The sequence below is a fragment of the Athene cunicularia genome (genome assembly GCF_003259725.1).
Source record: "Athene cunicularia isolate RWA chromosome 17 unlocalized genomic scaffold, athCun1 chr17_part1, whole genome shotgun sequence".
Classification (NCBI taxonomy): Eukaryota; Metazoa; Chordata; class Aves; order Strigiformes; family Strigidae; genus Athene; species Athene cunicularia.
The window spans coordinates 3711868-3725374 of NW_020799122.1; the positions used below are offsets into that span (position 1 = coordinate 3711868).

The 13507-nt window shown below is 46.0% G+C and overlaps 1 protein-coding gene across 1 annotated transcript in view; it reads right to left on the minus strand.

Annotated features, from left to right (window-relative positions):
* Positions 1-13507, minus strand: part of LOC113486591 (collagen alpha-1(V) chain-like) — a 33854-nt gene that overhangs the window by 17035 nt on the left and 3312 nt on the right. The window contains exons 3-4 of the mRNA XM_026860657.1: positions 10233-10446; positions 9434-9596 (exon numbers count right to left, since the gene is read on the minus strand). Coding sequence (XP_026716458.1) covers positions 9434-9596; positions 10233-10446 — 377 coding nt within the window. The remainder of the gene's footprint in view (positions 1-9433; positions 9597-10232; positions 10447-13507) is intronic.

The window sequence follows — 13507 nt, forward strand, 5'->3', positions numbered from 1 at the left end:
CCTCTTCCTCAACGCAGTGGCTTTCCCATGACTTCGGCTCAGATGAGCCTGTACTGCCCATAAGTTTGCTGCAACAATGCAAATCAATGAAGTTTTTCGTATGTAGAAGAGGATTTTTGTCCTATGTGGAGGCTTCGGTCCCAGAAATTCACTTTTATGCAAATAAGACTAATTGGGGTGTTACCTCCCACACAGAACAAGGCTCCCAAATGAGCAGGGAAGGGGAAACATGCACTGATTTGGGCCAGCGACACACTATCGCTCTCTGCTCTCACTAATCACTTTTCCATATTCCACAGTGATGCTGCCAATAAAGTTCAGCTGGAAACTTCTCCCCAATACCAGGAGTATTTGGCTTTTCCCCCATGTGCAAGCTGAGGAAAACTATCTTTCCCAAACCTGTCCATTCGTTCTCCTCTTCAGTGACTGTTAACACACTCTGGGTCCCTCTGTGGTGCCTTTTCTGCTCCTGAAGCCCCGTCCTGCTGCCCGCTCCCTGCAGACAGCCATGTCCAAACCGCCACTGTAAGCCTTGGCATGATGTCACCGGAGAGGAGCAGGTTTCCAGCATTACATCACCCTGTCTGGGCTCAGCCTTCTGGCACCTCAGAGTTTCCATGGAAGAAACCGAGCCCCCTCCTCCTTCCTCCTACTATCCAAGTGGGGAAGCAAACTACAAGCGAAGCCATCAGCTGAAAGAGTAATGACACTACACCTAACAGCATCCATCATGTGTAACGAGCCTGCCTAGGTTGCTGCCTGCCAGCATTTAAATACAAAACCCTGCCAAGGTGAATGTCAGGAACAACCAGACAATTCTGCTCCCTAAACCCCACAACCCCTGTGGTGGATGACAATTGTTTTGAAGGATGAGCTTTGCCTTCCAGAGACCACTTAGTTTTCAGCTAGCAGTTGCAATGGATTACCTGACTCTGCAGGAGGTACCCCAGGCCAGAGAGAGCTGGGCAACAGCCTGCCTGTCCTCCCCATGCCACGGCCAGCAGCGATGGAGAGCCCTTGGCATTGCTTAGCATCTCTCCCCACTGACAGCTCCCACACAGCATCCTCACCCCATGCCCTCCAAAACGGTAAAAGCTCACCCAAACCAACTAACCTGCAGGAGCCCTTAGAAAGGCAACTATCAGGCTCCAAACTGCCTACTTGGACCATAACAATTTTTGATTTCTGTAGCCCCTGGAGTCGCGGCACATCGCTGCGACCGCTGTCTGGGAGCAGGCAGGGAACCCAGCGGCTCCTCAGACCGGGGCAAGCTCCCACATCCTTCACTGGCCATTCACACCGGACACGAATCCTGTATTTTAACAAGCGCCGAGTGCCCCGTATCCTCAGCATTCACCACGCTTTGACAATAAGATCCTGAGGAGGGGCCCCTCAACAAGCAGTTGCTCAGGGTTGGTGCCTTTTCCCACTTACAGCCACCTCCATCCCAGTGCTGCACTCGGGCGAGCGGGGCTCTGGCAGACTGCGGCTCACCACCGGGTTCCTCGGTGCTGTCTGACGCTGCCAGTGCTCGAGATAGTCAGCCTGTACCCAAGACAATTCTATATTAAACAACAGACAAAGTTGCACGCTTGCCCGCAGGTACCGCACCAACGGGACTGCAGTGAAGAAATGATTAAAAGGTCCTTAAATCAGGATGACACTGAAAGGACTAAATCCCTTTTCTAGACTAACAGTACACACCAGCACCAAGGCCAGGACGGGCAGCCAAGCAGACTCCTGTTAATGCTGCCAGACTTCCTGGGATTCTTTCTCCCCATCTCCTGCCATGCAGAATCCTCCTTTTATCTCCTCTGCTGGACACGGGGAATACAAAGTGCTTTGCAAAGCCACAGCTTCCCCTTATCACTACCCTCGAGTAAGACCAGTAGGGTGTAAAGGCCATTACTCTGCCTTATTTTATTTTATTTTATTTTTTTTTAATTACAGCACACAGCATGTATTACTGATTGCAAAGGAGAGGAAGATTAGTCCCATTAACCACAGGTGTCAAACTGAAATCTGGATCCCCACCAGTCCGAGGAGCCCATTTGGCACAACGTAATGCTGGAAATTAGAAGCAGCCCCCCCCACCCAGTAAGAGACATCCCTTGCCTGAAGGTCACACCCAACAGCACCCATCCCGAGACAGAACCTGTACGGAACCTCCTGTAAGACTCAGGGCTTGACTGGACAAACTGCAAGAAGCCGTAAGACCACGCAGCATCCCAGACTGATGCTTAACTTGACAGTATTAAAATATAAATGATGCACTGCATAACTGTTAAACATCAATAAGAGCACTTCTGTGGCCTGTTTGAACAGAAAAGCACATCTCCCCACACGCCGTGTGCTATCAGAAGCCTGAAGGCATTCGATACCAGCAAACTGCAGTAGCTATCTACACAAGCCAATGCAGCTTCTCTTACAGTTTATGAAATGGAATTTATCACTGACAGAAAGAAAAAAAAAAATCCAACCAACCAAAAAAAATCAGAAAAATTAAACATTAAATATGTGTATTTTGTAATCATGACTAATAAGGCTACATCATTACAGGCAACCCTGACCCAGTCACAAAGCTTGACTGCAGTCCAGATGGCTAAACTGCCAATTATCCAGCAAATCTAAATGAAAAACAAAGAGTTTCAGCAAAGTGTATGCAAACAATTAATCTGATGTTTCCACCCAAACCCTCACTTTCCTTGCTGGCACCTGACAGATAGAAGTCAGCTGAAATGGTGTCAGTTTAGGATTGAAATGAAACCACCTGAAGCACAGAGTTTTACAAGCTGTTTTGCAATTCTTATTCTGGATCCAGCTCGGCCCCTCCCGCGGTACAGACACACTGATAAAACCAGATGACGTCCCTGGGCACCTGTGTAAGACGATGCTGTGTGTGAGACTTTGCCAACTGGAGCCAAATATCGCATTTGGGTTTTGATTAGACTGACTGCATTGCTTGGGCTCTGGCACAAAAACCTCACCATTAATTGCAAACCCATCCAGAGGCATAATCTTCAATAATTGTAGACATTTTCTAGGCAACACTGCTCTTCTGGAAGAGCCTAGTTCTGTAATTTAATCCATATGTCTCAAGTGCACCATTTTGCTAAAGAGGATCCCTTTGAAAAAAAAAAAACAAAAACCAAAAGCAGAAGAAATGACGAGAAAAACAGCAACTAAATGGAGAATTATTAGGAGACGAGGGAAAGCTACAGACATCTTCAATAAAGAACCCTATTGCTGGCTCAGAACGTTTTATTTTCCATCATCTCACACCACGGTATATGCTGGTGGTGTAAAACATCGACTCTTTGCACTCCCTGAAAGGCTCTACAGCAAAAGAGGTGAAATCAGATTTGGCAGGGCCAGGAAAAGAGGCAGCCAGAACTGTAAATTAGCTTCTTTCAACAGTCTGCCGAGGTAGGGAAAAATACACGGGAGCATGTATCTGTGGTGCATCTTGACAGAGAAATTCAGGTTAGTAAAAAAACCCCTAATTAATTAAAAAATATATATGCTTTTTAGAAGTTAACAAAAACTTAATTAGCATGAGCTCTGCTCTGATCCTTCCTGAGCCTCTGGGCTAAGCTCAGCTCTTGCAGAACATGATGGGTTCAACACGCGCTCGTGAGAAGTCTCACTGAGCTCAGCGGAGCCATTATGATGCTTCTGGTTTGAAGGCATCGGGGACTTTGTTGCTTCTCCGGTAAATCAATAAGTGTTCCCACATGCTGTGTACCTCGCCGCAGCAGCCTGCATCTGCACAAGACCCTCCTGCAAACGGGAAGAGCGAAACAAGCTCCACGCAAGTCAGGCATGGATTCAGACCCGAAGCTCCCACAGTATGTTTGTGCCCATGAGCTGAGAAACGCTGCAACTTTTACAGTTACCACCAACTTGGCTTTTCCCAAAGCCCACTGTACGAGCTTCTAGGTACTACTGCAGGAGGATCACTATTTGACACGTTAACGGCAGATCTGCCTGCAAAAGGGGAACCCCTAAACCTCACCATCCTCAAGAAAAAAAAAAGTGCTTACATGTATAGGAACCTATTTTCATTCATACACCTTTTGCTAAAGCAAAAGCTACGGGTTCAATCTTACAACCTTAGAGGTGTCCAGGAAAAAATAACTTTAAGCATAAAAGCACTTTCCAGAGCTGGAAATGATATAAGCCAAGAGCATGGGAAGGGAGGGAGAAAATCCTGACGATAGTGAAATGAAATCTGGGATTATCAACTGCAGTGATAATTGGGTTTTTAAGTGTAAACAAGGCAGAAGATGAAAAGAGAGTTGGCATTTTAACCCAGGAGCAACACAGCACCTGAACGGCCCCAATGTCTCAGCTAAGAGCACTGAAGTGTCTATTCTGCTTTGTCTTGTTGTGCCTTGAAACATTCAGCAGCCCTAAGAGCACCTCTGGCACCCTGCCCGGGCTTTCTGGCTCGCCCCAGCACAAATTGCTTTCCCTCCATTTCTGATGTCTTGATTTCACTAGTGGTCTTCAAAAAAACACAAAGGAGGAAAGAAAATAAAAAGCATTATCCTTTCAGCATCATCCAAACCCCAGCAGCACACCATCTCTCATCCCAGGACAAGCTCTGGCATAAGCTAATAGCAAATACTTTGTCAGCTCCTCGCAGTTTCACTGCGTTGGCAGAACGGCGTCCGCAGGTGTCCGAGCCTCTCTCAATTTGCACCTTGTTTGGCAGGATCAGAGGAAACCACTCGGTTTTACAGTACCAACTAGACCAATGAGACACAATTACAATACTCAGCTGGACAAAATAAGCTCCTCTTGTCTCCAGAGGAGCCAACAGTAAAAGACATAAGCCTTAAAAATTAATATACACATGCACTGAGCTTTTCCACTTAGGGGAAAACTAGTTTAACCCACACCAATACCAGACACTCCTGCAAACCAACGCTATTGCCAGTGGGTCAAAACACCAGTTACCTTGTAGAACAATCCTACACAATTTTAAACAGGTGAACCAAAAATAATTTACATTAAATGTACTCGCTTATTACTAAGGTATCCTCAGCAGTTTTACCAAAATCTACTCTTTTTTTTTTTTTTTACCAATGTCCACAGCACAGTTTTAACGATGCCAGTGCTAGCTCTGCCAGCCCGGTGCCGTACGATACTTCTAGAAGCACAGCAGCCTCATACAAAGTCTCTTCCCGACAGATCAGAAGACAAAGTGGGATATCCAGCAGAAATATGAAATGCATTGCTACCTGGGGCTTTGATAAGATCTGAACAAGTTTCGTGTTGTCCATCCGCCCATCACTGTGAAGCGCTGGTCTACACAGTAATGCTGAGGGGCAACACAGGGCTGAGCCATACACCACTGCAGGAACCAAACTTCTCCCTATGGCGTTATGTGAGATGCTTCAAAACACCATTGCAAAGGGGTTAAATTCATCTAATCCAACCCAGAGGCACTAACATTTACCTGCCACAGACATCACGCAGCCCTTTCCACGCATAAAGATCCTCCAGCTGTAGGCTATGGGATCTCTCTGCTCACTGCTGTAATACAACGCAGCACCAGTGACCTTGCTAAGCCAGGATCTGAACTTTGTTTCAACCCACATCTGCTAAACCAGAATGACTTCTTCAGCCCAGAGCCAGCTGAACTGCTTTTCCCCCAGACCACCCTGATAAACAGCAAGTTGGAAAAGCCAACCCATGGGGAGGTGCCATCCGTGTGGTCCTGAGACACAGGGGTCAAACGGATTGAGCTGCACATCGTTATGGCTGAACACGCCAAAGCTTTGCCAGGTTTTGGTTAGGGGTGGGAGAGGGACCATATTTGAGCCCGATTGTTCACCCTGAGGGACGGAGCAAGCCCCAAGGAGATAGGTGCTGTCCCCTGAACCCAGCGACGAGTTGTGTGTGGAGCAGAAATTCCTTGGCATAAGCATCTCACAGGCACAATCTCAGAACGATGAAATACCACAAAGCACCCAAATAGCCCACGGCCATGGTTGATGGGTACGATGTGCAGCAGAAGCACATGCGTAACAGCCAAGTAAACCCTCAAGCAAGCAAAACGCTGGCCTGAGAAGCACTCAAACTTATTCTTGGCTCTTGCAGCCTACCAAGGATCAGCACAAAGGCTGACAGGTCACCCCTGGGACAGACCGACTGCTGACAGCAGAGATGGGCTCATTCGTCCAGTTTCTAGTCATCCACACAAGAACTGATGGGATCCTGCACTAAAAGGTGGCTCCTGCACTAGACTGTGGGCCCTGAACAGGCAGCTCCTGCTGTACATCCCTGCAGAGCGGAGGCAGGAGCGGGGCCATCACATCACTGGGATATTTTGGAAAGTCTCCCTGGGTTTTGGGCAGAGATGCTTTGCTCTCTAGGAAAGCAACTTTCCCAAATGTCATCCTCTCTCTGTTCCTACATCTAACCATTAGGCTGTGCTAGGACTTGGTTTCTAATGGACGTTTTTTAAAAAAAAAAAAAAAAAAAAAAAAGCACATCAAAAGAAACAGTTAATCCCCCTAAAAATGAGATAAATTCACATGTCTCCTGACTTCCTTCCAGTACTGCTGTAGCCACAGGAACGCTGCTTACTACAGCCTGCAAGCAGAGAGAAAGTGTTTATCCTGCACCATGGGCTATTTCTTTTCTCCTTCCCCCTCTCCCTGCAGAAAGCCCTTTGCTGTCTCACAACGGCATCCTCTCACTCACAGCTTGAAGCCGGCCGCCACTTCCCAACCCCGGCGCGAGAGCCTGTCCTGACATTTGTAAACTTCTGTTTTGAACAACAGCTCAGCACAAAACTTAACTTGTACAACCTAGGCTCCAGGCTTGGCCCCTTTTCAAAGCTACCCAGCATTCCCCCAGCCGTACAGAGATGCACACAGCCTCCGAACTAATTGAATTTTAATGAGAGGAAGTCGTTTTTCCACTGGAAGAATGTTGTGCTAGAGAAATATTTTGAAACTCCTCTAACCTTTCCTGCCAGGCTTTTTCTGCCCATCTGGGCGCTCGGTCGATGAATAGAGCAAAGCTGCTCTGCTCGCGACCCCGGCTAGACCTGGAGCTTAAATAATTACAACTTTCAAAACAACAAAAAAAGTGTTTGGTGTTTTATTTGATTTCAGTCCTGACAAGGAGGATATAAATTCCCACTACTTGCTGCTCCATGCTGAGACACAGACTAAGCCCTCCCCAATGCTGCCTTCCATCCCACTCCCAGCTAACTGGGTTATTCTAATTTCCAGTAGAAGTGACAAACGTGTAAGAGTCGTGCAACTCCATGGGTGCAGAAAACACTGGGGAACATTCTCAGTAGCTGAGGTGCGCAGAGCAGTTGCCTACAAGGCAGCAGCAGTTCCATCTCATTGTTCTGCATCGAGTGATGCATCCAGCCTTCCAGGAATACCTAACTTTAACAGTTTTACACTCATTTGCCGTTGTTCTGATCCACAATTTTCCTTAAACCCTTTCTGCTTAGCCTTGCAGAAAGAAGAAAGGAGGGGCCAGAGGAAATTAAGTTGCTGAGATATGGAGGAAATTAGGTTATAGTCCACTGCTTTCAAAGAAACCTATTAATTACATTTAGTTTAATGCTGCTGGTATCTTGATGACTCTGTGTGTGGATACGCTGAAAACCTTCTGTCTGATGAGGATGACAACAGAAAAAAGGACAAATACCAAAACTGAAGACGTTTTATACACATGCTGTATAATATCGGTACATGTGTTACAAGAGAGCAGAAAGTACTTGATAACTGTCCAGTTCTTAGTAAGTGCCTGCAGCAATCTTATAGCTGCATCATGTACCCAGGACAGGCAACAGGCTCCACCGGACAGGAACACTTGCTCCATTTTACCCCGGACAGGAACACTTGCTCAATTTTACCCCATCTCCCAGGACCCACGAGGTTTCACAACAGGAGTTCCCTCGCCCTGCAGAGGGATCACTCCTAAAGCCAGGTGAGCACTAAAACCAACCCGGGAACATCTCAAGCTTCAGGGGCAGTTACAGAAACCACGTTACTTTGCAAAAATGAAGCAGCAGTCTAAAGTGCAGGTTTCTTATCCAGCCTGGATGTGATGCCAAGTTCTTTAAGCGGATCTACTAGATCCCTGGGTCCAGCGGCTTCCCACTTTATGTAAGAACTCCACTTAAAATACAGCATCCACTGCAACCGCTGAAATTTTTGGCAGAGCATCCAACACTTGTGAAAGACACTCCAGTGCCCATTAAACCCAGTTTTTACTTTCCCATTTTAATTGTTAAACTTCCCAGGGAACGTCTATTAATTTAACACAACTCAGAGGTTCAGCTCTAACTCTGTAACCGGGATTTTGGCAGCAACGTTTAGTCCATGCATTCTTGCTCTGCTCACAGCAGACCAGCTCCCAGATGTTGGCGATGTTAAACAGAGTGGAACTTTCCTTCTGTGTGACAGCAAAATGCAGATGAGAGCTGGCTTCGCTACAGCCCTGATTATCCACTGATAGATGTTCCCCATCCCTTTGCTGGGCTGGGGAGGTCCATGAGATACAGCTCTTCCTCCACATAAATGCAATAAAAGTAAGGAGATAGAGATCAATAGGTCTTAGTTTACACTCGACTGCACTGGCGCTGATGTCAGGGAAGCAATTCTAGCTTGCAAGAAAGATCAGGGTCAAGATTCTCATACACATGGAAGCCTCAGAAGTGCAGCAGACCACAGAAGTTGAGATTGCTGGTGAAATGCATATATTAAACTAGCTGCTGAACTATGGGAAGAGCTTCTACCATATGTACCTCGTCTATAAATAATTCTCTCTCTCTGCTTAAGTCAGAGGAGCTCATGGGAACATTCCACCCATCATGATTTTGGTTTGCTTTTTAAAAAGCAGTCGCTGTGTGGGAGGTGACAGGGCTGCCAAACAAGCTGTCAAGGAGAGTCCCCTTATGTCATGGTGTAAGAAACCAAGAATCAATGGCCAATGAATGTGGAAAGAACAAATTCCTACAGCCCCAGAGTGAACCGGGACTTGCAAGGGAGCTGCTTTCCTCGGCCTTTATTTACTGCCCCTGCAACGTCATCTAAATTATAACACAGGGATGAACAAAAACCTTGTGACCCCTTCCCATGCTAAATGAGCCGAGAGCACCAGTAGTACACCTACAAAATCCCAGGGCGGGGGCTCAGCTAGAACCTGGACAAGGACATGAAATCAGAGAACCAGGAGTCCACTTCGATAGTCATCTCGCTCTGTTTTCATCGTTACTACAGAAAGTATTTACCTATTTGAAACAAAAACTTTTAAAAAGTTGCACACAACAGTGTTCTACTTGGAAAAAAATCCAATACAAGCTTCAAAAATGAGCTGTAAATACCTCGCCAACCAGAACACGGCTCATCATCTCTGTAGAATACCTCCAGGGCTGTTCATTGTCGTAACTTACCTCAAAGACTTCCTCATCCAATATCCTTGTGCCAAACACAATGATGCCATTGACGTCAATAATGGGATGGTCACTTCGGTCCAAGAACTTGGTTATTTTCTTTTTACAGTCCAAAATCAAGGTGACATTTTTCTTCTGCACACTGATAGCTATCCTGTGCCATCTAGAAAGACACAGTCCACAAATGTGTTAAACAAGAGGGCTTTGGGCTCTCGGGCTTTCAAGAACAAGATAACAATTAGATAACAATGAAGCTTTCATAAACTGATGTCCTGCAAGCCTCCATGCCAGCCATCATCTGCAAACACATGACAAGTCATCCTTGGGCAAACCCTAAAGATTTCATTTGAAATAGAAAGGCTTTATTGACAGATGACGCCACTCACTTCTCATCCCTCCAAAACAGGTAGGAAAGGGCCAGTTCCAGCTTCAACAAGAGGCAGAGGAACAAAGCCACACCAACCACCCTCTGGCTATCCCCCTTTTCCACCCTCTTTCCATCCTGCAAAAGATTCAGTGTGGAATTTGCAAGACAAACTGATTTCTTGAGGCTCTTTGCAGCAAAAGTCAACAGTGTGCCTCTCCCCATAAGCATCGGACAATTTGCACTGACTGGTGATTCACACTTTATATATGCAATATTTATTCAAAGGGCAAAGTTCAAGAATGGGACACTCGGCAGCAGTCAAAGGTGTGTATGTACATTTATATACACGACTTTTTTACACAACATTCAACATGCTGGTATTGATATAAGCAATGTACTTTTTTCCCCCTTGGTGCACAAAATTTCACTTACTTGCCATCTGATAGGTTAATGCCTCTAAAGAGAGGATAGTCTTCTGGGCCTGGCTTTCCTGTATGGTCTTCATACAGGAATACAGGAGATCTACCCATCTCCACACCAATTTGCTGGATCCCTTGCTCATTGTAAATTGAGATCAAGAAGGACTGACCTCCTTTCTTCGCTTTTACAGTGGTTAGAATGGAGAAGTCCTCTGGGAATGGGGAAGCTGAAGTGGAAAAGCAAAGAGGTTAGTCAGGTTTCCTTGAAAATTAATCCCTACAGAAACAGTCCTGTTGTCTAATAACCCATGGGGAGACCTCTGGTTCATGCCTCCAGATGTATGCATATCAGCAACCATAAAAATTTATATAGGACAGCATCTTAGTTGCCAGATGAGGATGTGACTCTCCCCCAAAGCTTACTGCTACACGGGGTTGGGAGTTTTCCCCAAGGGCTACCCGCTCTAAAGGCACATTAAAAACCCAAGTGCAGAACCGAGCACCTCAGAGGAGCATTCCTTTATGATCAGAAAGCTTTGTTCCAGCTCCTACTGAAGTCTGTCAGTCAAAGGCCACCCCACATTTGAACTTGCAAACGAAAGGATGGCAAGGGGTCCGCTGTTTCGGGATGAGACCATAGTGCTGGGGAAACGGAGGTTTTAAGCAAGCTGTTGGTTTGAATCTGTTCTTTGCACCTAACCCTTTCTCAGCATGTCCTAGAGCTTTTTAGGAGACAATGCAAAAATCTTTATTTCATATACGATGAGCTACCCAAATTTAACTTAAGATGTCAGAGGGACAGAGGAAATGAAGCATCCCATGCCAGTTAGGCACACACAATATTGAAGGGGTTTATTTAAGGAAATAGGGAAGTTGCATCAGGTTTTGTCTATTCCAGGTGAGAACAGAGCACTTGGTGGCTTTGGCCTTCAGGGCTGGTGTAAACAATAAAAGATAATCTGAAAACAGAAATAAATCTGGCAATCACTAGGAAATGCTAATTTGTCTGTATTAAAAAAATCACCTAACAAATTTCCTAGCTTTTTCTCCACTCGGGATAGCGAGCCTTTCTGATCTCAGGTGATTCCTGTCTATTTTCGCAAGTTTTGGAGTATTAAAGCTATTGACGTATGGAGCAGATGCAGCCAGTACAGAAGCAGTAATGCCAGATACAGTTTCAAGTCAAGGTGAGCATCGAGTCACAGCCTGGGCAGGGTACAACTCCTCCATTTGGGTTTTCTCTGCTGTTCAGACTGGAAAGAAAGAGCCCAGACTGAAAAGCCTAGATGCACATCCCAAGCAGGACATCTTAGAACACACCAGAAGCCTTATTCAAGATGCTTTGTTGATAATATTACTGGAGGTGGCACCCACTGAACAGAGGGTACCTACAGGGCATAACCCCCTCAGATGCTGCATTTCAGCAGCATGAGACTTGCAGGGAATCTTTCCTTTAAGGTCCAGGCTTTCACAAACAAGGATTGCATTGTACCGCTGGGTATCTGCTTGGGAAATCTCAAACCCCGGCAGGGCAGGGTGAAGCGGGGCAGCCCCGCCATGGTCACTGTGGGGTGTGTGCTGGGACTCTCGACATGTGTGGCAGCCAGCAGCACGCAGGGAAGGCAACACCACAATGGATCATTCTTAAACTGCAGATGCATAGCCATATAAAACCACAAAAAAAACCCACCCCAACATCAAGTTCGGTGCCCATGAGCTTCAAATAGATTTTCTTCACCCCTTGAGGCTTTTCTTAGATGGTATCCCAGGGCTGCATAAGGGATTTTGACCCAGGGAGGGGACGAGGAACATGGGAGTGGGGAATTCTTCCAACCACAACAAAGCTGGGAAGTTCAAACACAACGCAGCCATAAGCTCACCCTCTCCTCTTCGGCCTGGGTGTTGCTTTAACTTTTATTAACAAACCAGTGTTTTAAATTCCTCTAGCTGCCTAGCACGGGGCTACACTGCTGTGTGATGGAGGAGGCAGGGCTGCATCAAACCCCAGCACTGCTACAGACGGTTTGTGCAAACAGAGGACACCGAGAGGGATATCTGAGGATACCTACAGAGACTCACACTGTTTGCACCAACTTAATAGCCCTCACCTTAGCTAAATAACATTTGGAAAGAAGCATAAAGCAGTATTCTGAATAGAGGACTCACAGTCAGTAATTAAATGCCATGATTATAGCCTGATTTCCCCCTAGGACCCAGACTCAGATACTTGGCAAACGCAGGCAGTCGATTATTGTGCCTCCCATAGGATGCACTGAGCTTTATCTCCCTCCTGCTGTATACAAATCCTCCTGTAGAGCTGAATCAAGACCATACGCTTTCCTGGTTCCAATTACAGGCTACAGTTTTGGGCCTTTTATGTAAAATAGTTCATGTCCAAAATTTCATTATGAATCCACAATACAGTACCTTTCAACTTGGACAAGCTGCCAACTCATTAAAAAGCTGCTTTTAATTTTTTTTTTTTTTTCATTATTATTAAAACGTCTCCATGGTGATGCGAGTTTCTCAACCCAAATAACCATAATGGATGAATTATAGCTGACATTACTCTGTTACTGCTCTGCTGTCCTGGCAAAATAACAATGCCTTCACTGTCATAGCTAGAAGTGACCCAGGCTATTGAATGAGGTATGAAAACGCATCCACACAGACAGCAATACTAATAAATACATCAGAATAAATATATGAAGCACACAGAAATTGACCCAAATCCCCTTTGAAGACAATGGTGAGACATCCCCCCCAATTACAGGTTTGGGATTAAGGCCTTATATTTGATTCCCTTCCTCAAACGAGCTCAGTGCTGAGCCACGTTGCACATCCATCTCCTCACTTAAGGGCACTGCACCAATGCAGAATGTGGTTCAGCGTTGCCAAATCCTTTCACTACACGCAACCTCCTGCTAAGCAGGGAAAGGTTAAGACCCCAATTCTGCCGATGGAGCCATGGAAAGAGCTGAGGGTCCAGGGTGCCTCCACTCCACACTGATACCATTAGCTTCACTTGAGCAGATTGCGTCTGTGGTACGGCCAATATGCAAGCCAGGGGAGTCAGGCTGAGTTTCTTCTTTCCTGAGCACCACAGCCGTGAATTAAAGGCTTTTGTACAATCTCATGGTCTTCAAAATCGGGACACCTAGGACCTTCTTCCTAACCCAGATCCTACAGCAGCATCCAAACACAGCCTAAAATAAAGAGCCCTGCTGCTGATCTGGGAAGAACAGGAAAGCTTTAGCTGCTTAATAGCAAAAAAAAAAAAAAAAAGTC